This window comes from Lepidochelys olivacea (genome assembly GCF_965140295.1).
Source record: "Lepidochelys olivacea isolate rLepOli2 genome assembly, chromosome: 11".
NCBI lineage: Eukaryota > Metazoa > Chordata > Testudines > Cheloniidae > Lepidochelys > Lepidochelys olivacea.
Window position 1 is genome coordinate 10,596,886 of NC_140421.1, and position 27,230 is coordinate 10,624,115.

General features: G+C 43.9%; 1 protein-coding gene across 8 annotated transcripts in view; it reads right to left on the reverse strand.

Annotated features, from left to right (window-relative positions):
- Positions 1-27,230, reverse strand: part of SEMA5B (semaphorin 5B) — a 362,976-nt gene that overhangs the window by 135,510 nt on the left and 200,236 nt on the right. For all 8 annotated transcript variants that reach the window (XM_084642529.1, XM_084642523.1, XM_084642528.1 and 5 more), the window contains 2 exons: positions 24,175-24,274; positions 1,263-1,308 (listed from right to left, as the gene is read on the reverse strand). In XM_084642529.1, coding sequence (XP_084498655.1) covers positions 1,263-1,308; positions 24,175-24,274 — 146 coding nt within the window. The remainder of the gene's footprint in view (positions 1-1,262; positions 1,309-24,174; positions 24,275-27,230) is intronic.

The window sequence follows — 27,230 nt, forward strand, 5'->3', positions numbered from 1 at the left end:
GACCCCCATGGGGTAACCAGAACAACAGGCTGTGATAGCCACTCTGAGAATCAGCACTCTACAGAGAAACACTATTTCACCACCACCACTCGGCTCCCATCTCTTCTATATCCCGTTGGAATTTTTCTGGCACATGTAACCTACCATCCTTGAAAGGGAAAGTTCTGTTAGATGAGGTCAACTTTTAGAGTTCGTTCCACTGTCACTTGTACTTCATTCACATGCATCTTCCTTTTTTATTCTATGAAGTGTATGAATATCTATCTGCTAAATATCTATGCTGCCCTCCATCCACACTTCCTGTCAAGAGACTCGCATGCAAGGAAACAGGGTATGGCAGGTGCTTTGCCCAGCCATGCTGAATACTGCCCATTTTCAGAGCATTTTAGCCTGACTCTGCATGAGCAAGGGCCCCTTGGAAGTCAACATGGCATCATTCAGGCACCTGCATAGAGTGAGATGCCATAATGAGGCCTTGGATTCTAAAGTCTTTGGGAGTAGGTGCCCTCATTTTGATCTAACAAGAGCAAGGCACATCTTTCAGTGCTTACAGAAAACAACAATCTATACCCCAGCATATTTGTTATTGACAGACACTCTGTTACTTTTAATTAATTAATGATTAAATAATAAATTTTGCTGCACCTTTCAGTTCCAGATTCAAGCTGGCGGGGGAAAATCTTGCTCATCCCATTGGCCGTTTGTAAGCCTTTTCAGTCCAGTGCAGACGAGCCACCTCCTCTACCATTGCGTGCTGGGTGACACACATTTACAACCAGCTGTATCTTTGAATGCCTGCAAGTCCTATCCTGTTTTTAGTAACACATTTAGCTCCTCAGCATTCCATGCTCCCAGGGGCACAGCAAAAGCAGGGAGCGGTGATGGACAAGAACTGTTAAAGCCATCCCTTCCAGCTGCTGACCTCTGCACTAAGGAAAGCCAAGGATTTCTTTGTATGGTTTTATTTACGCTGCACCAGCTATCAGTCATACTACCTGCTTTGTTTCTTTAAGATGCCATGTTTTCAGCACCCACGCATCACAAACCACAAAAAACATAAGAATGAAGAGCAAGAAAGTGCTATCCAAATGGCCAAGCACTGGAATGCCCTTCCCTTTAGCAATATCTTCTCAGTGAGAACAAAGTCTAATTCTTCCCTCTGCCACTCTGGAAGCATATTGACAACATACACCAAGCGATTCCAGGCACGTTCATCTTAACGAGTCAAGCAAAACGATTGGGTAAAAAATGAACATACGTACCTGGATAAGAGAAACATTGTGTAGACTAAGTCTGAAGAGGTAGTTCCTGCAGGAGAAAAGAAGAAAAAAAAGTTGTTAGATTAAAGAGAACTTTTTAAAAAAGGCGGGAGAGAAGAAAGCGAGGGAAAGTTGTATACTTTCAACTAAAAGGTATGGTCATGCATTTATACAGGCAGTGAGCCTTTCCAAGAAAAGTGTCCACGTGATCCACCAAAATAACAAAAGGAAATGCTAAAATGGTGCCTCTTGTTTCACAGAAATGTAGGGCTGGACGGGGCCTCTAAAGGTCATCTAGTCCAGGCCCTGGCACTAAGGCAGGCCCAACTAAACCATCCCTGACAACAGTTTGTCCAAACTGTTCTTAAAAACCTCTAATGATGTGGATTCCACAACCTCTCTTGGAAGCCTATTCCAGTGCTTCACAGTCCTCATAGTCAGAAAGATTTTCTTAATCTTTAACCTCAATCTCCCTTGCTGCAGAGTAAGCCGATTACTTCTTGTCCTACCTTCAGTGGACATGAACAATTGATCCCCATCCTCTTTATAACAGCTCTTAACATATCTGAAGAGTTATCAGGTCCCCCTCACTCTTTTCTCAAGACAAAAATATATCCAGGGTTTTTGTTTTAACATTTCCTCATAGATCTTTTTTCTCTAAACCTTATCATTTCTCCTCTGGATTCTCTCCAATTTGTCCACATCTTTCTGAACGTGTGGCGCCCAAAACTGGACATGATGCTCCTGCTGAGGCCTCAGCACTGGCAAGCACAGCAGTACAATAACCTCCCTTTGCCTGTCTTTTCATGAACTTTGTAACAAAACTCTGAGCCAATTTGTAGCCAAACTTTCCAAAGCCTGTAATGGAGATGTACAAAGAAACCTTAACGACTAGGGGCCTGATTCAAAATCTTCAGCTGGCCCAAGGCCAGTGCTGCTACACTCCTATTTGCTTCTGGGAGAGGGGGTGAGATGGAATCTGCAGACCTGGGCTCAGAAGAACACGGAAAGCAGGGAAAAGGGCAGCTGCATTCCGCTAGGTGTTCTCCACACACACAAAACTTGCAGCGAAATCAGTGCAAGGGACTGTGGCCTGAACCTGTGGTCTGTGCGGCAACTCCCCAAGCCCCCACACTGTGCGGCAACTCCCCAAGCCCCTGAGCCATGATGTAGAATCTTCCCAAGCAAAGAGGATTCTGGGTCAGAGGCAGTGGAGACAGGTTCTGACATGACAGTTCTTGCTGTCAAGGGCTAAAGGGGGCAACGGGATGGCCAGATGGCTATGGGAGACAAAGGGCCTAGGCATCCCCACAACACACTCATGATGTGTGCAGACCTAAAAGAAATATTGACAGATTGTTTCCTTTTTTCTGTAATCATTTGCGTTATGTAGGTTTTTATGCTTAATAACCTTGACTTAATGCATTCACATTTCCACCCAAGTCTAATGAATACATTAAATATAGTACATTCATAAATACAATAATATAATAAAGAAAGAAGATATAGCATGATCTAGTAGCTGGAAGCTGAAGCTAGACAAATTCGGACTGGAAATGAGGCACAACTTTTTGTTTGACATGGTAATTAACCACTGGAACAATTTATCAAGGGTTGTGACAGATTCTCCCACTGACAATTTTTAAATCAAGGATTGGATGTTTTTCTAAAATACATGTCATCATTTATTTTGGGGAAGTTGTATGGCCTGTGTTATACAGGAGGTCAGATTAGATGATCACAATGGTCCCTTCCACTCACCTGCACAGGAATAACCGATATAGAGGAGCATGAGACTCTTCAATGATCCCTATCAAAGCATGTCACAGATGAGACTAAATGAATGATTTCCTGAGAAGTATTTAAGCAGTGTGGCCTAACAGAGCACGAGACTGGGATTCAGGAGACTTGGGTTCTAGTCCCAGCTCTGCCACTGGCTTGTTGAATGACCCTGGTGAAGCCACTTCCCTCCCTCTGCCTCAGTTTCCCAATCTGTAGCATGGGGATAATGATACTGACCTCCTTTGTACAGATCTTTAAAATCTACTCAAATCTATTCACCTACTGATGAAAAGAGCTAGATATTATTATTATTAGCAAAATGTGTCCAAAGTATCTTTCCAAGTTCTCACTTAGGAGCATCTCCCCAAATCCAGCAGTTCTTTTGTACACTGAAAACATCCTTCCCTTCTCTTACAGCTGCATAACCTTCCATGTACTCAGTTATTAAATTCAGAGGGGTAGTCGTGTTAGTCTGGATCTGTAAAAGCGGCAAAGAGTCCTGTGGCACCTTATAGACTAACAAACGTATTGGAGCATAAGCTTTTGTGGGTGAATACCCACTTTGTCGGATGCATGCAGTGGAAATTTCCAGAGGCAGGTATAAATATGTAAGCAAGAACTCCTTTCCAAATGCAAACCGATGGACATCATACCAAATGGACTGAAGGTTAAAAATCCATTGCTATCTACATACTGCACAGACCACAGTGAGAGATTATGACACACACTATCAAAGAAACTGAGGAACCACCTGATCAGCATCCTATACAGCAAATAGGAAAACATCAAAAAAAGAGCTCTCCAACCTGGAGACTCTCATAAATAACCAACCTTCCATACAAACGGACTTTACTAAAATAAGACAGGAGATCTACATTAAATACTTCACCTCTCTACAAAGGAAAAAGGACTGTAAGCTGTCTAAAATCCTACCTCCCACATGGGGCCACAACAGTGGTAACCCTAACTCACCCAGCAATATCGTCAATCTATCCAGCTACCCGCTCAGCCTGGCAGAAGAGTCTGTCCTATCTCAGGGACTCTTTCTGCCCTGCCACCCCCACAAACATGATACAGTTCTGCGGTGATCTGGAAGCCTACTTTTGCTGTCTCCGACTCAAAGAATACTTTCAAGATAACACTGAAAAGCACACTGATACACAGATACCTTCCCACCAACAGGACAAGAAGGAGAACTCCACATGGACTCCTCCCGAGAGTTGAAATGACAGTTTGGATCTATACATAGGATGCTTCCACCGACGTATACAGGCAGAAAGAGAGGAAAAACAACATCACTTGCCTCATAACCTAAGTCGTGCAGAGCGCAATGCCATCCACAGCCTCAGAAACAACCCTGACATTATAATCAAAGAGGTTGATAAAGGAGGTGCTGTTGTCATCATGAACAGGTCTGACTACCAAAAGGAGGCTGCCAGACAACTCTCCAATACCAAATTCTACAGGCCACTTTCCTCAGAACCCACTGAGGAATACACTAAGAAACTGCACCATCTACTCAGGACACTCCCTACACTAACACAGGAACAAATCATCATACCCTTAGAGTCCCGACAGGAGTTATTCTACTACCACCCAAGATCCACAAACCCGGAAATCCTGGACGCCCCATCATCCCGGGCATTGGCACTCTCACTGAAGGACTGTCCAGATATGTGGACTTTCTACTCAGACCCTATGCCATCAGCACTCCCAGCTATCTCCATGACACCACTGATGTCCTGAGAAAACTACAATGCATTGGTGATCTTCCAGAAAACACCACCCTAGCCACCATGGATGTAGAGGCTCTCTACACATCCCACACACAGATGGAACAAAAGCTGTCAGGAACAGTATCACTGATGATACCAGAGCAAAACTGGTTGCTGAGCTCTGTGACTTTATCCTCACGCACAATTATTTCAAATTTGATGACAATATATACCTCCAGACCAGTGGCACTGCTATGGGCACCTACATGGCCTCACAATATGCCAACATTTTTATGGCTGACCTGGAACAACGCTTCCTCAGCTCTCGTCCACTCATGCCCCTTCTCTACCTACACTACACTGATGACATCATCATCATCTGGACACATGGGAAGGAAACCCTGGAAGAATTTCACCACGATTTCAATAGCTTCCACCCCACCATCAACCTTAGCCTGGACCAATCTACATAGGAAGTCCACTTCCTAGACACCACGGTGCAAATAAGTGACAGTCACGTTAACATCACACTATACCGAACATCCACCGACCGCTATGCCTACCTTCATGCCTCCAGCTTCCATCCCAGGCACACCACAGGATCCACTGTCTACAGCCAAGCGCTGAGGTACGATAGCATTTGCTCCAACCCCTCAGACAGAGACCAACACCTACAAGATCTTCACCAAGCATTCTCAAAACCTCGATACCCACACATAAGGAAATAAGGAAACAGATCAACAGAGCCAGAGGTGTACCCAAAAGCCCCCTGCTGCAAGACAAGCCCAAGAAAGAAACCAAGAGAACTCCACTGGCCATCACATACAGTCCTCAGCTAAAACCTCTCCAATGCATCATCAGTGATCTACAACCCATCCTGGACAACAATCCCTCACTTTCACAGGCCTTGGGAGGCAGGCCAGTCCTCGCCCACAGACAACCCACCAACCTGAAGCATATTCTCACCAGCAACTACACACCGCACCATAGTAACTAACTCAGGAACCAGTCCATGCAACAAACCTTGATGCCAACTCTGCCCACATATCTACACCAGTGACACCATCACAGGACCTAACCAGATCAGCCACACCATCACTGGTTCATTCACCTGCATGTCCACCAATGTAATATACGCCATCATGTGCCAGCAATGCCCCTCTGCTATGTACATCAGCCAAATTGGACAGTCCCTACATAAAAGGATAAAATGGACACACAGATATTAGAAATAGCAATATACAAAAACCTGTAGGAGAACATTTCAATCTCCCTGGACACACAATAGCAGATTTAAAGGTAGCCATCCTGCAGCAAAAAAACCTTCAGGACCAGACTTCAAAGAAAAACTGCTGAGCTTCAGTTCATTTGCAAATTTGACACCATCAGCTCAGGATTAAACAAAGACTGTGAATGGCTCTCCAACTACAAAAGCAGTTTCTCCTCCCTTGGTGTTCACACCTCAACTGCTAGAAGAGGGCCTCATCCTCCCTGATTGAACTAACCTAGTTATCCCTAGCCTGATTCTTGCTTGCATATTTATGCCTGCCTCTGGAAATTTCCACTACATGCATCGGACGAAGTGGGTATTCACCCACGAAAGCTTATGCTCCAATACGTCTATTAGTCTATAAGGTGCCACAGGACTCTTTGCCGCTGTTATTAAACTGTTTCTCAACAGCTACAGACTTAGGGCCTGTCTAAACTGTGCAGCAGTGCGCACTACAGAGGTGTGATTCCGGAAGCACACGGAGACGTTGTGCACTAACCGATCTGCATCAGGAGGCTGCATGCACACTAAACGTTCCCCAGGGCACTTTACTGCAGTGCTGTTTCACACAGCATTATGTTAAAGCATGCTAGGGAAATTCAGTGAAAACCAGCAGAGTCTACACAGACAAGTTAGTGCACTTAGACATCACATTGTTGTAGTGCGCATTGCCGCAATGTGCAGAAAAGCCCTTTAACAAATATTACGCCCCGCAATGAGCTCTGTTTCACAGACCCATGGCACTAGGGTTACACACCCCTATGGTCTTGCTCAGACTGGAATTTTGATCCAACAGCTGATTTTTCTTGGATCCCTTAGGAAAGCACACGCTAATTTAACAAAAATAATAATGCAGCTCCAGTGTGCAAGGATCATGAAATAATCCTGCTCCTGAAGGTGTTAAAGCATGTCACAGGGCCTGAAGTCTTATAACACCCCGAGGAAGAAGTTCTCATGATAACTGGCTCGGAGCTGGTTTCCTGTTGTTAAGCATGCTATTTAAATGCATTGATTCTGGAAGTCTTATAACACAGATTCCAGCTCCTTGTTTTAGTCCTGTGAAGCATGGGGTGGTTTGACTGAGTGATAAACTTTTAATATTAGATTTTTTTTTTAACAGTGGAACAGATTCAGCCAAAAACTTTTAAAGGAAGAGGCATATTCAAAGGAGATGGTTTTCCCTGAGCCCAAAAGAGCTGGAGAAAGAACAGAGTCTGTTTAAAGACAAGCAGGGTGTATCTTTGCATAGGTCACTATGTGGCGCACGCACATATGCATCAGCTGTGAGCTGTGGTCAGGTGGCACAGAACCCTCCATCAGTCAAGGATACTAAAGTTCACACAATTATCTTCTCGACTCTTCATACTAATGTTACTCCTGGTGGAATTCTGCACCAAAAAATTAAAAATTCTGCACAGAATATTTCAAAATTCTGCATATATTATGTGTCAAAATAACACAATATCATCACACCAGTTTCAATTATTTTGGTAATTTATTTCAAAATACCTGCCAGCAAGTATGTCTGTAACAATACAGACAACAAAAAAGATTCAGGAAATGTTTTTAGACAAATATATTCCTTACTAGGCATATCAATACAGAACTCTGAGTAATAATTAATTTCAACTACAGTACGGAACCATATTTCCCACACCACTCACAAGCAGTGCAAAGGCTTGGGGGAGTCAGGGTCATGAAGGAACTGAGGAAGAGGGAAGTAATTGCTGGGAAGGAGCCTGGGTATAAACTTGAAGTGTTGTTGGGTATTGGTGGGGAAAGCATGGAACAGGTTTTTTTGGAAGGCGGGGAGAGATTGTTAAGAAGCATCCCCATGCAGACCCTGGCTGACCCCAAGCCTCTCCCATTCAGTCAGGCACATCTGCGCCTGTCCTTATGTCTCTGTGCCCCTACTCAAGCATCCCCCTTCCCTCCTGCACACCTCCCCCTCTTCCCATGTGGCCCTGCACCTCCCTCCCACCATGACCCTGCGCCTCCACTCTCATTCAGTCCCTGCCCTAGTCTGTCCTCCCTGACTAGCCCTTATGAGCCCCTCTCTGTGAACCCCCAGCAGCCCCACACTGTCTCCCCATATTCCCTGTCTCCTGACCTGGCCCGACAGGCGCTGTGAAGAAGATAGGCTCTTTCTCTTCCCTATCCTGGCTGGAGCTTGCCAGGAGCCGCTGCTCTATTCTAGCACCACAGCGCCCTCTGGTGGGCAAAGGCGGAATTGCAGCAATTTTTCAGCAGAAACTATTTTCTGCAAGAAAAATAAAAATTATGCACGGCACATGAAATATGCACATGCGCAGTGGTGCAGAATTCCCGCAGGAGTACTTTAATGTATACCTCTGTCCTGCAAACACAACTCTAAGAATGGAGTCCTATATGTTTGTCATCTCTCCATGGAGAAAAATGGGCCCCATTTACAAATACAAAGATATTTTTTCTTATTTCTCACCCAACAAACTCAACATGGCATCTGAGATCAAACTGAGCTCTTTTCTTCTCGCATATCATCATCAGTAATAGAAATTCTGCTGCCCAGATTATGCCCTCAGTGATGCCTGTTCAATTCTTTGGCTTTTAGTGGCTTTACACAATTGTAACAGATTGAATCTAACAATTCTGTTGGTGATGCACAAGAAGGGATAGAATCCAGCTCAGTTGCTCTTAGCTGTGTTGGCCCTGCAGGGCTAACAGGAGGAAAAAGCAGCAAAAATTTATTTTACTCACTATATTCAGCAAATGTGACTGGGAATATGCCCAGGGAGAATATCTGCTGAGTAAGAAGGCACCATTTTTACGCAGTCACTTTTAAGGGTAGAACTGCAATTTAAGGCCCCTATTTAAAAGGGTACTTTAAAAAGGTACTTCAAAATGCCCCTATTGATTTCACTGGGACACGTGCTTAAAGTCATATGGCTGTTTAAGTAACTTGCTGAACTGGACTTTAAATCAGCTGGAGGTGTAGAATTAAGGAATACCCAAGTGCACCAGGCCTTTACATAATGGCAGAGGTGCCTAACCTTATTACACAGGAGGGCCACATAAACCTAAGCACAACCTTGTGTTGGCCACACAGACGCTACATATTTTATTAAGATTTTAAGTTATATGTATTGATTTATATTTTAAGTTCAGTCTGTTTGGTATTTATTTAGATAGAAACAATTTATGTACAGTATTGTCTGTTTAAAAACAAATAAAGAAATCAGTGCATAAAATATGCACCAGAATTATAGAAAATGGGGGGTGGGGAAAAAAAACAGTAAACACCACACAACCTTCTCCCAAATCACAAATAAAGAGCTGCCTGGGGCTGTCAGCCCGAGCCCTGCTGAAGGCTTTATGAAATGCTCTGGCAGGCCATGTGTGGCCTGGGGACCATAGGTCGGGCACCCCTCTGCATAACAGGGTGGGGAGCTGAGCCCCACTTTAGTACATTCCCTCACCCATCCACCCCCAACCTGGATTTTTTGGGGGGGGCGGGGTGAGGGGGAATACGACAAATTTCAGTTATTTCCTTTTTACAATAACTTTAAAAAAAAAAAAAAAACACACCTGGAGCAGACCAAACCAGCCAAAAGAATAACTGTCTAGTACAACAAATGGTTTCAGAGTAACAGCCGTGTTAGTCTGTATTCACAAAAAGAAAAGGAGTACTTGTGGCACCTTAGAGACTAACCAATTGATTTGAGCATGAGCTTTCGTGAGCTACAGCTCACTTCATCGGATGCATGCCGTGGAAACTGCAGCAGACTTTATTTACTTTATGTACAACAAAGTTATCCTATGAACACCTTTCTCCTGTAGTTCTATAACAACAGTATGGATACATTTAAAGGATAGGATGGTATCACTTCCCATCCAAACTGTCCGCTTCATTTCCTGCCCTAAACTGCCATGCAAAGTTGCTTTATACTGGTAAACAGTGCCTCATTTCACTCCAGAGTTGGCTGCATTTCATTGGTGGGTGATTCAAGTGATTATCATTTGTAAAGTGCTTTGGGCACCCTTTGGGATGAATAGCCCTGTATATATTGTAACATACCATGCATGCTCATTATTATTATTCCTACCCTTATTTCTCACAACCTTCAGTGCGTTTCTAAAAATCCCCCAATTCTTATTTCTTGTATTACGGTAGCACCCAGAAGCCTCAACCAAGACTGGGGTCCCATTGTGCAAGACAATGTATGTATTCGTAGTAAGATCATGCTTTTTCTCTAAGTCCCCAATTCATGAAAGCACTTAAGCACATGCTTAACTATAAACTCATGCTTGTATCCTATTCACATGAATGGAATTTAGGCACATGCTTAAGTACTTTTCTGAACAAGAATGCTCTCCACAATCTGGACCTAAATACCTGTTTATTTGAAGGTTTCTTAGAGCTTCACTGTAGTACAAATCCCACAGATAAAAGTATTTATTAATTGGCTGGCCTGAAAATAACTACATGCTCCTCGTGCCTACCACCACATCGCATGAGCTGTTACAGAAAGGGAACAGTCTTGATGCATCTTAAAGAGTAGAAAAAACATATCCACTTCATTCTCCTTCCAACAACATTCCACAGTCAAATCTGCTTACTGAGTAGCCACCTCATTTGGCCAAACGCACCCTGGCTGAACTTTGTAACACGGTACCACATTCTTCCTCCAAAACTGCCTTAACTTGAAAGAATTGTATGGAGGGTAAAGTGCGTTGTCTCCAAAGCACTGAGCCATGCGGCTGAAAGAGAAACTGGGCATTTCTAATGAGACGCCATTTAACATGATCTGGAACAAAAGCCGAGGTCTCCTCTAGAGGGTTTATAAGTATTTTACAATATACTTTCAGGCACACCAGTCTACAAACAGATGTATACTCTGCTCTCTGCAAAGCCCTCTCTCTTTTCAGGCACCAAGTCTGTCAGCACGATGCCTATTGATTAAAATAAATCTTCCTTCTAATGAAAAGAAATCCTGATCCAGAGCTCACTTCCGCCGCTATAAATCAGGAGCCGCTCGAGCAGAGTCAGTGGTGTTATACCAGTTTAAAATGGTGCCAGAGAAAGGAGAGTCAGGCTTCCATTACTTTTAAATGTGATGGTTCATTTTCACCTGTATTTACTGTCTCTCTCTAAAACCAGAGTAACTCAGCTGTGCTTCAGAATGACCTCTACTGAAGACTGCAAAGCCACAAATTTTTCCAGTGCTGGTGGCTAGTTGGGACGCAGAGAGGCAGATAATGTTAATTCACAATTAAAAGCATGGTTTGTGGGGGGAGGAATGACACCTCTCTCTCTCTCCACTTCCACATTCTCTCCTTTTGGGACCACCCAACTCACTGATACAGACTGATTGTCCTAGATGAGTGAAGTGTAAAGCCAGCCCTGGCTTATAAGCATCCTGACACGTGATCTGAGAAACTAAAGACTTCAGATATCAATGTAACTTTGGGAAGGAATTTTCTGTATTTGTACGACACCTGGCATAGTGGGGTCCTGGACCATGAAAGGGGCTCCAAGGTGCTACAATAATATTCTAAAAAAAGAACAGGAGTACTTGTGGCACCTTAAAGACTAACAAATTTATTAGAGCATAAGCTTTCGTGGGCTACAGCCCACTTCATCAGATGCATAGAATGGAACATATAGTAAGAAGATTAGATAGATAGATGTTGGAAGTTGCCATACAAATTGTGAGAGGCTAATTAGTTAAGATGAGCTATTATCAGCAGGAGAAAAAAACTTTTGTAGTGATAATCAAGATGGCCCATTTAGACAGTTGAAAAGAAGGTGTGAGGATACTTAACTAAGGAAAATAGATTCAATATGTGTAATGACCCAGCCACTCCCAGTCTCTATTCAAACCCAAGTTAATGGTATCTAGTTTGCATATTAATTCAAGCTCAGCAGTTTCTCACTAGAGTCTGTTTTTGAAGCTTTTCTGTTGCAAAATTGCCACCCTTAAATCTTTTACCGAGTGGCCAGAGAGGCTGAAGTGTTCTCCTACCGGGTTTTGAATGTTATGATTCCTGATGTCAGATTTGTGTCCATTTATTCTTTTGCATAGAAACTGTCCAGTTTGGCCAATGTACATGGCAAAGGGGTATTGCTGGCACATGATGGCATATATCACATTGGTAGATGTGCAGGTGAATGAGCCCCTGATGGCATGGCTAATGTGATTAGGTCCTATGATGGTGTCACTTGAATAAATATGTGGACAGAGTTGGCATCGAGCTTTGTTGCAAGGATAGGTTCTTGGCTTAGTGTTTTTGTTGTGTGGTGTGTGGTTGCTGGAGAGTATTTGCTTCATGCAGGGGGGCTGTCTGTAAGCAAGGACTGGTCTGTCTCCCAAGATTTGTAAGAGTGAGGGATCATTTCTCAGGATAGGTTGTAAATCTTTGATGATGCACTGGAGAGGTTTTAGCTGGAGGCTGAAGGTGACGGCTAGTGGCATTCTGTTATTTTCTTTGTTGGGCCTGTCCTGTAGCAGGTGACTTCTGGATACTCTTCTGGCTCTGTCAATCTGTTTTTTCACTTCAGCAGTTGAGTATTGTAGTTTTGAGAATGCTTGATAGAGATCTTGTAGATGTTTGTCTCTGTCTGAGGGATTGGGGCAAATGCAGTTGTATCGTAGAGCTTGGCTGTAGACAATGGATTGTGTGGTGTGTCATGGATGGAAGCTGGAGGCATGTAGGTAAGTATAGCGGTCAGTAGGTTTCCAGTATAGGGTGGTGTTTATGTGATCATCGCTTATTAGCACAGTAGTGTCCAGTACAAATACAGACATCATCTTCCTTTCCAAATGCAAACAGATGGACGTCATACCAAAAGCACTAAAGGTAACTAGTGCAACAGAAAAGCTTCAAAAACAGACTCCAAAGATACCATTAACTTGGGTTTGAATAGAGACTGGGAGTGGCTGGGTCATTACACATATTGAATCTATTTCCCTAAGTTAAGTATCCTCACACCTTCTTTCAGAGTAGCAGCTGTGTTAGTCTGTATCCGCAAAAAGTAAAGGAATACTTAAGGTGCCACAAGTACTCCTTTTCTTTTTACACCTTCTTGTCAACTGTCTAAAAGGGCCATCTTGATTATCACTACAAAAGTATTTTTCTCCTGCTGATAATAGCTCATCTTAACTAATTAGCCTCTCACAGTTTATATAAAAGTTGGAAGTTGCCATACATATATCTATATATATACACACATATACATATATATATACATACAGATATCTCTTCTTACTTTATGTTCCATTCTATGCATCCGATGAAGTGGGCTGTAGCCCACGAAAGCTTATGCTCTAATAAATTTGTTAGCCTCTAAGGTGCCACAAGTCCTCCTGTTCTTTTGGCGGATTCAGACTAACACGGCTGCCACTCTGAAACCTGTCAAATAATATACTAGTTACCAGAACTGGGTACAGCAGACAAGATAAAAACAAGATACAGACTGAGGTGTGAGACAAATCCTAACACCTTGCTTTGGCATTTTGCTAGAAGCCACATTGTTTAGGAATGCAAGGCCGGAAGCTGGAACTCCTGTCTTCTCTGCCCTCCTCTGTAAGGATCTGGGGACTAGATCCCAGGTCTGCTGATATTCCCACGGTGCCAACAGGATCCCCTGCAGAGACACAGCCAGGCAGTACTGTGGAAAGTAGGCGCCGTAGGAAATACCACCCAAGAGACTCAGAGTGATGGTACCTTATGGCCCTCTGACTGGCCAAGCGTCCTATTGAACCCCAGGAAGTTGTCTAGGCAGCCACATAGATTTCAGCCTGCTGCAATGCCAGACTTTGCTTGATCTCCTGATCTCCGGTCTCCAACTCCAGCCTGACTCTGACCCTGACTCTTTTCTCCTGATTCCAGCCTGATACTGCCGCTGATCTTCAGTCTCCAAGCCCAGCCTGGCTCTGACCCTGATACTTGCTTACAGGACCTGGCTCTTGCGATTCCTCCAACTCCTGCTCAATGACAGCTGTGACTGCTAAGCCAGACTGGCTATGCCCTAGTCCCTTACACTGCGGAGCTATAGGCCTAGAGAATATTTTGTACTTCTATAGCACATGACAAACATAACTTAGCCATGTTTCACAACCCCCTTTTGCAGATGGGAGAAAAGGAGCCACAGAAAGGTTAATGACCTGCCCAAGAGCACACAGCAAGGCAGCCATAGAATCAGAATTAATATCTGTGTGTCCTGTCTGTCAAATCTCATGCTAAACTGGCCCACAATACCCCCACTGATGCCCAAATGTGGTTTGAACTTCTAAGAGGGCTATGTAATCCTCTGAAGTTGTCATCTGAAGAAGCCTAGGACACTGACAGATGATTCCAGGCTTCTTACTCAGAAGGGGTTGATTACATGCCTGCTCCATCAAGTGATGCAAACACTATTCTGCTGATTCATTTACAGGGCCCAGCATATGGATGCTGGAGAAAAGTTGATCTGCTAACATCTCCCTCGCAGCTTGTAATCTCATCGGCCAGTAATTTTGTTTCTATTGAAGAAAAACTTGTCTAGAATATCATTCTTTCTTAAAAATCAATAGTCGCTCCGCAGAGAACTGTACTAAATGGCACACAGTAATATGTTGCAGTTACTCTATAAGCAACTGCTTTTCCCTTAGTAATGTTTCTCTGTGATGAATCTAGGCAGAGCTACTGTAGAATTCTCTTAGTTGGGATTGTTTTGGAGGCATCATATCATTCTGATTAATCAGCTGTCCCACTTAAGAAAGAAGCCCACTAGGACTTCATGTTTGTCACTGTGCCACTCATCATGGCCATTTGGTCCCTCACACTGGCAGTGAAGGTGAAACTCAGATTCTTCTGACTCCAAAACACAGGCCCCTGACCAGCCATGGGAGAATTGCCATCAGCTGAAGCAGTATAGGGCTAATAACATGCAGTTGAGCAGTTCTGGTTCTGTCTAATAGAAGGTAATGGTGTGCATGCCAGTTCTGAACAAAAATACAAGGACAAAAATGATATTCCGAGAAATCATAACAGCACAGAAATTCGGTGTGGATACGCCTTAGCAGTAGCAATGAATTAAAAACAAAATAGGGAACATTTCAATGAAATTGTTAATTGAATTTCCACCCTCTTTTTCATACAACTGCAGAGCTGGCTGAATTTTTTTCCCCAAAATCTCATATTTGGCGGGGGGAATGGTGGGGACACAAAAACTTCCATGATACTTTCCCCTGACCAGCTCTGGTTATTAGCAAAAAGAAAAGGAGTACTTGTGGCACCTTAGAGACTAACCAATTTATTTGAGCATGCATCCGATGAAGTGAGCTGTAGCTCACGAAAGCTTATGCTCAAATAAATTAGTTAGTCTCTAAGGTGCCACAAGTATTCCTTTTCTTTTTGCGAATACAGACTAACACGGCTGTTAACCTAATAATCAGATTTCAGAGTATCTAGTCCATCCCTCTGACAGGTCACTATATTCTCTCACGCATTGCCCACGCAAGCTGTATTAATCTCAAACTATAGGGCTTTGACTACTTTCCTAGGTAGACTATTCCACATTCTAATGCATCTCACTATCAGCAAGTCTTTCTTACTATCACCCTATTACTTTTAGTTACGCCCTGTTGTGCCATCTTAAATAATTCCTTTTAGGTGTTTACATCATTCACATCTTTATTGTTAGTCCCTCCCACCTCCTTAAACATCATCACTTAGCCCAAATGTCCTTATTTCACTTTTTCTGTTTTCCCCTCAAACTCCAGATGATCTCTACATTCTCTATATGCAGATGAAGGCATGCGGGGCTGGTGATGCCAGTTCACTGCTGACCAAACCCCTTTCTCTGCTCCTGCCGTGTTCCTTATGCCCTTTGAACGCCACAGAAACTTTATGTTTAACTCTTAAGCAGACAGAGAAAGAATCACTTTAGGTCGAACTATCCATACAAAACTGCTATATCACAAACCTTGCACTACAGCCAAAGGTAACAACTCCATTAACACAAGGTTAAAACCTGCTCTGCAGCACCATGCAGTGGTCCTGAGAGAAGTGCATTAGAAAGCAACCTCTCTGAAGCAGTGGTTTTCAATCTTTTTTCATTCGTGGACCCCTAAAAAATTTTGAATGGAGGTGCGGACCCCTTTGGAAATTTAATCTGTGGTCCACAGACCCCTATCATAGAAGTCTTAGACTGAAAAGTGACTGAACAGAATTCAATATTAAATGTTGCACAGGGTTGGCACAGCATTTGACGCAGTGTGAGAAAGGGCACTAAACTGTGGGCTTCTGGGTTTTGACCTGTAGGTGGGAGTATTCACATACTTTGATCAAAAAAACAGAATGTCTTTTCTAGGTTCTGAAACTTTATTTTCATAGTCACCTTTCGCAGACCCCTTAGACATAGTCTGTTGACCCTCAGGTTGAAAACCACTGCTCTAGAGCTTTCAGAAAAACATCATGACCTTGTGTTTGCTTGTACCCAAGTCTCTGGAACATAATTTTTTAACTTAATTATCTTGTATGGGCTATTAGAAGCAAGTATCTCTCATGGGTGATTTATTTTGTGATGGGGTGTCACTGACATTCATTTTATCTGATGTGCAAGGCACATTTGCAGTCTAGCCCTCATTTGTGAGGTTAGGATGATTTTCATAGAACCCACATTGTGCTGAGACGGTCTTTCACACAGCGCTGTCAGTGAGACTATGTCTTGAGTTAACTGAGACCCTCATGTGTGGATACCATGGTGATGGGAGGTTATAAGATTAGGTACCTGATTAAACAGGCTATTTGGCAGAAATGCAGATGGTGCCACCCTGAAATTATAATTGAGGAACATTTGTTTCCATTGCTAACAAAAGGAAAAATAGGTTAAAATGCCCATTGTCACAGCTTCAACTCCTGGAACAACACCTCTTATTTGTTCAATTACAGCAGCAACTGCTTGTGTGCACTGGCCAGCACCAGCAACCTAAGTCTGTTTGTTTGATTCTATGTTCTATTTATTCTGAAGTAATCAAAATGCCCATGCTGAATGCTAGGTAAATGTACAAACTTTACACAGAAAAAAATTATACAGTGAGCAAACTGGACCAATGTTCAAAGATTCCAGAAGCCACAAATTAAATTTTTTTCTTCCATCTCCACCTCCTCAACAGATAGTTGAAGAGACTGCTAAGATTTGGAGCATGATGTGAAGTCAGCAAATTCCAGCTCTTGGGTCCTCTCACCTGGACGGTCTCTAGCACCTTCATATGTAACCTAGGAGCTGCTATCTGAAGTGCCTGAGCAAATTCCAGCTAGCAAAGTACCATATGAGAGGGAAGCCCACATATCTCAAAAGCTTGTGTCTTTCACCAACCAAAGTTGGTCCAATAAAAGATATTACCTCACTCACCTTGTCTCTCTAATATGAGAGGTAAGTCTATCTCTGAACTACCTGAGGATCAATCCATGTAAAGCTCTATGGGTTAAAGCCTGCACTTTAAATCACTTTTGTTCCCCGTGTAAAGAAACTCTGTGCACCCCCTAATTAAGGTTTAAACTGGCAGTAATGTCTACTCATACATTTCTCACCCTTTGCCTTGTTCTCTCTCATACAGAAGATCAGGCAGTTTCTTTAAAAAAATTTCAATGGCCTTTTGAATTTCTCTGTAAATTCTGAAAGAGGGTCCTTCTTTCTCACATTACCAGACTTGTTTATTTTCTAACACTATGATGCGGCTTTTAAATCAGACCATTTCTTTTGTCCCTCAAGAAACTTAATATGGTAAGAGTGGAGGTTATTTTTTTTCTGAGTTTCCTTCCAGCTTCTGCAACAGATTTCAGATACCCTCCTACAAGTGATATAATCAGACACACTCTCATGATCACAGTCCCATGAATACTTCAACTAGCAAAGTAATTTCTCAGCCACTGATGACTTGGTAGGGGGCAAAGCCGGTAGGGGGCTGAGTGATATGAATATAAGCCATCATAACAAATGGCAGTAACTTATCTCAGTCAAAAAGAAAAGGAGTACTTGTGACACCTTAGAGACTAACAAATTTATTTGAGCATAAGCTTTTGTGAGCTACAGCTCACTTCATGCAGCCGATGAAGTGAGCTGTAGCCCACGAAAGCTTATGCTCAAATAAATTGGTTAGTCTCTAAGGTGTCACAAGTACTCCTTTTCTTTTTGCGAATACAGACTAACACAGCTGCTACTCTGAAACTTATCTCAGTCACTCTCTCAGAGAAATATTGGATCAGATTCAGAGGCGAACTAAGGACTGCACATCTTATCCCTATTGCTAACTTGAGAGATGAAAATTCTATTCAACCTCTCAATGTACCCATCAGATTGTGGGCGATAACAAGTTTTTTGTGTTTTAATTTCTACGTGGGCACACACACCTGATTTTCAGAGCTGCTGAGCACCCACAACTCCAGCTGAAGTCCGTGAGATCTGTGGCTGCTCAGCATCTTTGACAAGGATGGACCAGTGGTTAAAATACAAGAGTAGAACTCTGAAGATCTGGTTCAAGACCCTGCTCTGCCACAGACTTCCTCTGTGACCTTGGACAAGTCACTTAGTCTCTCTGTGCCTCAATTCTCCATCTAAAAAATGGGATAATAGCAGCCCCCTACCTCAAAAGGTGACTCCAAGGATAAGAGATCTTGAGTTCCCCAGATACTACGGCAATGGGAAGTAGCTTAGACAGACTCCAATACTTACGATCTGACATTTTGTATCTTCCCAGGTGTGCAAAACGTGCATATAAACTCCCGAACCAGGACTTTGCCACAGTCCCAGCTTTGTAATGAATTTCTGCCCATGCAACATAATCTGGTAGCACTTGTTCATTTTATGGTTCAGTGGCAGCCACACTCTGGGTACAACTGAAGATGCCCTGGGGCTGGAAGTGACGTTTCCCAAATGGCACAGATTTGACAGCACTGTTTGGAACTTTCTGCCAGCTATGCAGGTAAAAGCCTATTTTCAGCCTGCTCAGTCTGCTCAGATGCTACCATCTGAGGTACTAAGCTGCTACCAGGCTCCAGGGCTCTCCAGAAAGTTTCAATCAACTCAGGGTGCCAGACCTTCAGACTAAGGATCCCAGAGCTTATTTGCAATCCCACATATTTCTGCAAGGTTGGAATTTAGGTAACCCTTCTAGGGCCTCAGTCCTGTCCATCCAGTCTCCAGGCCTTCAGCTTAGCTAGTACAGACTCTTTTTCTTGTTCACACTTTACCAAGGCCCTGTGGTCAGTGTTTGCTGGCACTGGGGGTACCCGGTGCCACGCCACCTGTTTACCAGTGATCTGACCCCTCCAAAGCCAAAGGAGGGTTTTTTAATACAGATCCTCTCCCCTTTGATACTCAGAAGCAGTTCTTTTGACCTGATCCAGAATAAGCATTTCTAAATCATGTCCTGGTCTACCTTCCCTTAACACATTGAGCTGCCTCTTTGCCAAACACTAATAGGCATATTCAGTACAGCTCTTAATCACTCCCCTACAAAGCACACAGGCCTCCATCACTGGCAGCTGCACAGTCCTAGATCAAACGAAGGGCATCAGACCTATCACAGTGGCCAACAGTCACACAAATCGCAGGCCCTCTCTGATTCCCAGTGTACAGCCCTGTAACGGGGCTCAGTAACTTCCTTACCACCAATGGCCTTCTCTGCAATGCCTGTTTATGGAAACAACTTCTGCGCTCCAGAGCCCATGTGAATTCTTTCTAAACTACTACATGCTACAAGGGGCCACAGCAATGGTTCCCTCAACCCACCTAGCAATATTGTTAACCTATCCAACTATACTCTCAGTCCAGCAGAAGCAGCTGTTCTATCTCGGGGCCTCTCCTTCTGCCCCTCCACCCCCACGAACATGATACAGTTCTGTGGTGACCTAGAATCCTATTTTCGACGTCTCCGACTCAAGGAATATTTCCAAAATACCTCTGAACAACATACTAATCCACAGAGGTCTCCCTACCAACACTACAGAAAGAGGGATTCTAGGTGGACTCCTCCTGAAGGTCGAAACAGCAGACTGGACTTCTACATAGAGTGCTTCCGCCGACATGCACGGGCTGAAATTGTGGAAAAGCAGCATCACTTGCCCCATAACCTCAGCCATGCAGAACGCAATGCCATCCACAGCCTCAGAAACAACTCTGACATCATTATCAAAAAGGCTGACAAAGGAGGTGCTGTTGTCATCATGAATAGGTCGGAATATGAACAAGAGGCTGCTAGGCAGCTCTCCAACACGAGTTTCTACAAGCCATTACCCTATGATCCCACTGAGAGTTACCAAAAGCAACTACAGCCTTTGCTCAAGAAACTTCCTGAAAAAGCACAAGATCAAATCCACACAGACACACCCCTGGAACCCCGACCTGGGATATTCTATCTACTACCCAAGATCCATAAACCTGGAAATCCTGGGCGCCCCATCATCTCAGGCATTGGCACCCTGACAGCAGGATTGTCTGGCTATGTAGACTCCCTCCTCAGGCCCTACGCTACCAGCACTCCCAGCTACCTTCGAGACACCACTGACTTCCTGAGGAAACTTCAATCCATCGGTGATCTTCCTGATAACACCATCCTGGCCACTATGGATGTAGAAGCCCTCTACACCAACATTCCACACAAAGATGGACTACAAGCCGTCAAGAACACTATCCCCGATAATGTCACGGCTAACCTGGTGGCTGAACTTTGTGACTTTGTCCTTACCCATAACTATTTTACATTTGGTGACAATGTATACCTTCAGATCAGCGGCACTGCTATGGGTACCCGCATGGCCCCAAAGTATGCCAACATTTTTATGGCTGATTTAGAACAACGCTTCCTCAGCTCTCGTCCCCTAAAGCCCCTACTCTACTTGCGCTATATTGATGACATCTTCATCATCTGGACCCATGGAAAAGAAGCCCTTGAGGAATTCCACCATGATTTCAACAATTTCCATCCCACCATCAACCTCAGCCTGGTCCAGTCCACACAAGAGATCCACTTCCTGGACACTACAGTGCTAATAAACAATGGTCACATAAACACCACCCTATACCGGAAACCTACTGACCGCTATTCCTACCTGCATGCCTCCAGCTTTCACCCTGACCACACCACACGATCCATCGTCTACAGCCAAGCTCTGCGATACAACTGCATTTGCTCCAACCCCTCAGACAGAGACAAACACCTACAAGATCTCTGTCAAGCTTTCTTACAACTACAATACCCACCTGCGGAAGTAAAGAAACAGATTGATAGAGCCAGAAGAGTTCCCAGAAGTTACCTACTACAGGACAGGCCTAACAAAGAAAATAACAGAACGCCACTAGCCCTCACCTTCAGCCCCCAACTAAAACCCCTCCAACACATTATTAAGGATCTACAACCTATCCTAAAGGATGACCCAACACTCTCACAAATCTTGGGAGACAGGCCAGTCCTTGCCTACAGACAGCCCCGCAACCTGAAGCAAATACTCACCAACAACCACATACCACACAACAGAACCACTAACCCAGGAACTTATCCTTGCAACAAAGCCCGTTGCCAACTGTGCTCACATATCTATTCAGGGGACACCATCACAGGGCCTAATAACATCAGCCACACTATCAGAGGCTCGTTCACCTGCACATCCACCAATGTGATATATGCCATCATGTGCCAGCAATGCCCCTCTGCTATTTACATTGGTCAAACTGGACAGTCTCTACGTAAAAGAATAAATGGACACAAATCAGATGTCAAGAATTATAACATTCATAAACCAGTCGGAGAACACTTCAATCTCTCTGGTCACGCAATCACAGACATGAAGGTCGCTATCTTAAAACAAAAAAACTTCAAATCCAGACTCCAGCGAGAAACTGCTGAATTGGAATTCATTTGCAAATTGGATACTATTAATTTAGGCTTAAATAGAGACTGGGAGTGGCTAAGTCATTATGCAAGGTAGCCTATTTCCCCTTGTTTTTTCCTACCCCCGCCCCCAGATGTTCTGGTTTAACTTGGATTTAAACTTGGAGAGTGGTCAGTTTGGATGAGCTATTACCAGCAGGAGAGTGAGTTTGTGTGTGTATGGGGGTGGGGGGTGAGAAAACCTGGATTTGTGCTGGAAATGGCCCACCTTGATTATCATGCACATTGTAGGGAGAGTGGTCACTGTGGATGAGCTATTACCAGCAGGATAGTGAGTTTGTGTGTGTGGTTTTTGGGAGGGGGGTGAGAGAACCTGGATTTGTGCAGGAAATGGCCCAACTTGATTATCATGCACATTGTGTAGAGAGTTGTCACTTTGGATGGGCTATCACCAGAAGGAGAGTGAATTTGTGTGGGGGGGTGGAGGGTGAGAAAACCTGGATTTGTGCTGGAAATGGCCCAACTTGATGATCACTTTAGATAAGCTATTACCAGCAGGACAGTGGGGTGGGAGGAGGTATTGTTTCATATTCTCTGTGTGTATATAAAGTCTGCTGCAGTTTCCACGGTATGCATCCGATGAAGTGAGCTGTAGCTCACGAAAGCTCATGCTCAAATCAATTGGTTAGTCTCTAAGGTGCCACAAGTACTCCTTTTCTTTTTGCGAATACAGACTAACACGGCTGTTACTCTGAAACCACGTGGGACAGACATTTTATAGCTCCTGCTGGAACTGGCGGTCCCTTGGGCAGGCTGAACAATGGAGACTTCTTGTAGTGATGCTTTCTGGCTGCTTTTCCATAGCAGCACCTCAACTTGCTGGAAAAACCTGTCTCCTTATAGATGCTTCTCACATCCACAGTTCCAGGAGGCTATCTCCCCAGATCTGACATTCCCTGCAGCTTCCTTCTCGGGGAAGTTATAGGTTTCCCTTCGGGCTTCCCAGTCATTCTGTGCGTCTCCATTTGTCTGGGCACCATCCTTCTTCCAGCCAAGCTGCTTCATTTCAGTTTGTAGCCATGCAGATTGCCTCACGGGGGTCTCAACTATCCCCCTTTTAAAGCTTTTATTTTCTCCTAGTCAGCAAGTTCTTGTACAGTGCAAATGTTGGCTTTAGTCTGAGTTGGGTCTTTACAATCAACTCTCCTTAGCTGCTCCTGCCACTGCCCAATAGGTAACGAAATAACCCTGAGCTAGCACATCTCAAATATCTCCGTCACATACCTGGTAGGGCAGTACATGTCCTCCAAAAGCCCTTTATACCTTTCTCCAGGTTACGCCTTCTGGACCAAAAGGCAGCAGGGCCATCGCATGCAGACACTGAAGGTTCAGACTGTTGCTTTTAATTTACCACTCTCACTTTTCACCTCAGCCATCTACAAACACTACATGCATCTCTTAACCTAAATTTCCTAATTCAATGAATGGGCATCTCCTTCATAAAACCATTTATTTTTGAGCAGCTAATTCAGGCTGTTCTGCCCAATCCATTCACCATCTGTATAACTCTGGCAGAAGAACAGTGTTCCAATCTGCCTATTCTTTGCTCCAGTATTTGGAATAACCTCTTCCCTGACAGTTTCACCGCTGCAACACTTTTGTCTGCAATTACTTTTAAACACAGATACGCATATCTCATTATGTGACACCAATCTGCAAGATGCTGCCACTGATTTGTTACCTATTACTCTTAGGTTTCAGGTTTTCTGGTTGTGCAAATATAATCTTAGTTAATAAAAGCAAAACATCCACAAGGAACACTGCACAGCAATGTTAAATTTGAATGCTAATAATGGGGGAAAGAGTTGAAAGTAAAGACAATTGTCCCAGTTACGGCATTGCAGAGAGATGGGAGCCTTTTCAATAATGAAAAAGGTGTAGCTGAAAAACTTGACTAGACAAACCACCAATAAATAAACCATAGGTCTCAATCCTGCACTGGCAGATCGATGGACTACGCTGGCCTACTAGAACTTTTCTAACATCTGTTATTCTCTGGGAGATAGCAGCTTCCTGTTTCATTTTAATTGCATTTCAGATGGTTTAAAAAAAATAGTCGTGATTTTGATTCTTTGCAATTTTATTGAGATTCTAAAACCCCTACATAATTACAGCCCTCTCTTTGAGAAAGAGAGAGAGAGAGAGAGAGAAATATACAATCTCCCCTGAAGCCAGTAACCTGCAGGGAAAGAGCTTGAATAGCAATCCTGGTCTAATTACAAGATTATCTTTACCTTGCTCCCACAACGAGCTGATTCCTGTTGGCATCCAGTGCGAGCTGAGAAAAGTCATGTACACCTGGATAGGTGAAATTCGACACCCAGGGCTTCAGATCTGCAAACAAAATGAAAAAGCAGAAAACAATGATACAGCTCCAGAAACACAGAGTTCACCCGGACATTCACTAATGGTTTTCCTACTGAGTATCTGTCAGAGGAAGGATAATTAATAATCTATTTAAAGTGCTTCTGTTTATTCTGAGCAGAATCTGCAAAAGCTGCATAATAATGGAAGGTTGTCTCAGCAGTTATTTTCACATCCACGATGCCCAAAGACTGAGTGTCAGCGTGAACTCTGAACAGACATCATGGTGGCTTGGTTTATTAATTTATTTTAAAAAGTCTATGTGCCAAATTCAGAACTGCTGCTAGTGGTGCAATCTCACTGAAGTGCCATTCAGGGTAAAAAGGCTGGTCTAGTGGATAGGACACTAGACTGGTACTCAAGACTCCTACGTCAACAGGAGTGATGAGGGCCATACAGTGCCCAGACAGAATTCTTCACCGGGCCTGAATATGGCCCTATACAATACATGTACCTTATTTATCTAGCTTGGATTTGCCATGCTAGGCACTTCCTCAAATTGCAAACACACAAAAGTTAAATGCTAAGCAATAGAACTGGGCATCCTCAGATGGGCAGAAGTCCCGCTGAAGTCAACAGGAGGCCCATGAGAGTCACGACAGTTAACACACTAACATCTATTGAAAGTTCCAGGGGAAAATGTTTGTGATATAATAAAAAAAAAGTCTTAAAAAAAGAGTCCAGGTCCATGGCAGTTCTTAGAAGTAATGCTAAGGCATTTATAGATTTTTAAGGCCAGAAGGAACCATTAGATCATTTACTTTGACGTCCTGTATAATGCAGGCCATAGAACTTCACCCTGTTACCTCTGTGCTGAGCCCAATAACTTGTGTTTGACTAAAGCATATCTTCCAGAAAGGCATCCTGTCTTGATCTGAAGATAGCAAGACATGGAGTATCCACCAATTCCTTGGTTAGTTTGTTGCAGTGGTTAATCACCTTCACTGTTAAAAACATATGCCTTATTTCTAATTTGAATAAGTTTAAACATCCAGGGTAGCAGAGGCAAAAATAAGAACCATACCACCATCTCTCTAGTCCTTTTATGACCAGAGGGCCAAAAACTGTGCTCCCATTCGGTGCTGATCATAGGGACCGACTTTGAGATTTCCCAGGAGGTACTCTACCTCCCTGGTCCACTCCAAGCCCCGTCCCCACTTCATCCTTTCCCCCAAGACCCCACCCTGCCCTTCTCGCCCCTTCTCCAACCCCTCCCCTCACTCCACCCCCTCCCCCCAGCACCTCCTGCATGGCTGAACCGCTGATCATGGCAGGCAGGAGGCACTGGGAGGGAGGGAGAGACGCTGATCAGCAGGGTAGCCGGTGGGTGCTGAGCACCCACAATTTTTTTCCTGTGGGTGCTCCAGCCCCAGAGCACCCATGGAGTTGGCACCTATGGTGCTGACAGTAGGGCTGATCAGAAATTTTCTGATCAATTCTTTGAAGCAAGATGTTTTGCTGAATCTATTACAAATCTGACACGACTTTAGTGAAAACACGAGTAGGTTACCATTGGAAAGCTGCCAGTGTTCCAGGGTCCACAGTTCTGCAGCAGAGAGCCCTAGCTGGAATAGCAACCATTATTCAATGAATAGCATATGTGACACTGACAAGAATGTCAACTTCACTTATTCCCTTTCAGGAACATGTTTTCAGTGTTCCCAAACCAAATTTTCCAGGGTCTTCGGTTTGCAAGATCGTCTGCTAAAATTTGCACTTTGAAAGCAAATTCCAAAATACTGAAATATCTTGTTAACCGAACACCCCCCGCCCCAAGTTTTGGCCGGATGAAGCTGGAAGGATAATTACGATCCAGCACAGTAAGGGATTTCAAAGTGAAAGTTAATGTCTTCTAGGTACTTGCCAATCCATGGAGCAGTGATCCTTTCTACCCACCCACCTGCGATCATGCTGTTATGTTCTGCATGACATAACAGATTCAAAATCAGCCCACTAGAGCTTTTAAAATCCGCACATTTAATTTATATGTTAAGTATGGGTTTAGGTGCCTCACTTTAGAAATCCATGTTTGAAAATTTCGGTCTTAATGTTGTGGGGGGAGGGATAGCTCAGTGGTTTGAGCATTGGCCTGCTAAACCCAGGGTTGTGAGTTCAATCCTTGAGGGGCCCATTTAGGGATCTGGGGCAAAAATTGGAGATTGGTCCTGCTTTGAGCAGGGGGTTGGACTAGATGACCTCCTGAGGTCCCTTCCAACCCTAACCTTCTATGATTCTTTGTGCCTCAGTTCCCCCATCTCTACACAGGGAGTAATAATGCTTCCGAGTCATAATGCTTCTGAGTCACAGGGTGTGCACTGTTTGCAAAGCACTTTCAGGTCTTGGCATGCTTTGAAGGGGCTTCAGAAGTGCAAGGTATTATAACAAACGGCTGGGTATCTGCTGGTTAACCCCAAGCCCTTCTCATTGCAGCAATCAGGAGGGATAGATGAAGGCTAAATCAGACCTGGAGCCACCAAAACCTTGAGAAGCACCCTGGACACTCTTCACCTTGTCTCCCATGTCCCCTTAGCCTGCCCTGCCCTTTCCCAGACAGACTCTTTCTTCCAAGCTTCCACATTCCCCAGGATGTTCTCATGTCTCTCACCCACGCCTGAATTGCTCCTGAGTGAGTGATCTCCACCCACTGTGATCAACTGTGCACTGAACCGTGGCCTGGTGCTCTGACTCAGTGCTGAGTCAGACCCCTTATGGCAATGGATTTAAACATCCTGCCTCAGGGCTTTTCAGTGGGAGTCATGGGTTTCCTGCACTGCTCAGGATCGGGCCCTTAATCTTCGCAAACAAGCATTCATATCACACTAACCTGGCACATGGAATGCATGTACCCTCCTCTGCTATTCAATACAAAGGTGTGAGGTACGGAATAATTCAGCCAGCCTAATCTTCAAGCACTTCCACCTACTGA